Raw genomic sequence first — 1,755 nt, 5'->3', positions numbered from 1 at the left:
ACCAGCCTGAAGTGTTGATACATGGCAGGATGGATCCTTGCTTTCATGTTGTTGACGCCAAATTCTGACCCGACCATTTGAATGTGGCAGCAGAAATGGAGACTCATCAGACCAGGCAACAATTCTCCAATCTTCTATTGTCCAATTTTGGTGAGCCTGTGTGAATGGTAGCCTCAGTTTCCTGTTGTTAGCTGACAGGAGTGGCACTCGGTGTAGTCTCCTGCCGGTGTGGTCACTTTTTTAATTTACCGGTAAAGTTTTTAAGGAAATTTTTCAGATATTTACCTGTATCACTGTGTGAAAGTGACTAATGAGTGTGTACGGATGCTTGCCAGTTCTGGGTTGTAGCTGGAAGGGCATCCACTGTGTAAAACATATGCTGGATAAGTTGGCGGTTCATTCCGCTGTGGCAACCCCTGATGAATAAAGGGACAATGCCAAAGGAAAATGTTCTGTTGCTTGATCTGATTGTCTCTGATATAAAAAATCAATGCTGATCTGCGCCCTCTAGAGGCGCTGCGGGGAAACACACACTCAGCCCAGAGCAGCACGTGGCTGCGCGCCGTAATGACTCCGGAAGTGACGACTTAAATCCTTTCCAGATCGAGGCCGGCAAGATGGCGGCGGACACGCAGGTTGGTGTGATTGGATCCGTAGCTGCATGAGCTTTAAAACACAAACTTCTCTTCTGTTTCTCTCTGCTTTTAAATGAGTTTTCAGATTCGCTTACGTGTGATCTGTGAACGCGTGATCTTCAGACGCGCCAGAACGCGCAGAGTGCGCGCTACTGCATCAATGTGTCAATAATGCGCATTAATAGTGACAAACTGACCATTACTAATGACTCCGTTTCATAATAAAAACATTTACACAGTTTCTACTGTAATTTGAAAGAGAATGAGGGTGTTTTAACCGTGTCACGCACTTATTTTTGAATCTGCTGATCTCAAACACAATGACTTGAGTCGTTAATAAGAAAGGTGGGAAGTTTTGTGATCGTTACAGTGGTTAAAGCATGGTTTTTGGACGCATATCTCTGCTTTACTGTGCTAATCTTCAAAATGCTGTGTAAATACTGAGGCGCATGTATAAAAAAGCTTATCAACAGTCACCTGATATCACATCTGTACTTTGTATAAGGCGTCACTGTTCATAATGGAAATAATAAGTTTTACCTGAACTGTAAATATCAATGGATATTAATTTCTCGGAATATAATGAGGTTAACAATTTAAAATCATTACAGACATTTATTAACAGTCGTAACAAAAATTGTTCAGTCATGCATTATTATAAAAACAGGACATATCGAGTAAAAGTCTGAACACAAACTAGTTACTTGTTGTCTGTATTGCCTCTTGTTGAATTGCTGAATGACTCCTCAATTGTAAGTAGCTTTGGACAAAAGCATCTGCTCAGAGACTAGGCATGGGCTGGTATAAGTTTCTGATGCTATGATAACCTCGGATTAAAATATCGTATTAAAATAATAATATTATAATAGTTTCACAGCATCACATTATTGTGATTACTGCTGTAAAATATATATATATTCTTTTTAAACGTCTTAGTAAAAAAACAACCACTTCTTTTACCTATTGCGCACAGTATATTTTATTTCAGGAAACATTTATAATATTTTGGAACAGTAAAATTGTCAGGCTAAATAATTTAAATAAATTATTGACTTCTGTTATCTTCATTAGTTTCAAAAACACTGATTTCCTTATACATGGAGAAAAAAACACTTAAAAA

The 1,755-nt window shown here is 38.5% G+C and overlaps 1 protein-coding gene across 1 annotated transcript in view; it reads left to right on the top strand.

Annotated features, from left to right (window-relative positions):
- Positions 1-586: 586 nt before the first annotated feature.
- The window catches only part of gcn1 (GCN1 activator of EIF2AK4), a 105,226-nt gene continuing 104,057 nt past the window's right edge, over positions 587-1,755 (top strand). The window contains exon 1 of the mRNA XM_056463217.1: positions 587-635. Within this exon, the coding sequence (XP_056319192.1) occupies positions 618-635 (18 nt within the window). The 5' untranslated portion in view covers positions 587-617. The remainder of the gene's footprint in view (positions 636-1,755) is intronic.

Source organism: Danio aesculapii, chromosome 8 (assembly GCF_903798145.1).
Source record: "Danio aesculapii chromosome 8, fDanAes4.1, whole genome shotgun sequence".
Taxonomy (NCBI): domain Eukaryota; kingdom Metazoa; phylum Chordata; class Actinopteri; order Cypriniformes; family Danionidae; genus Danio; species Danio aesculapii.
This window is presented reverse-complemented; position numbering and strand designations above follow the sequence as displayed.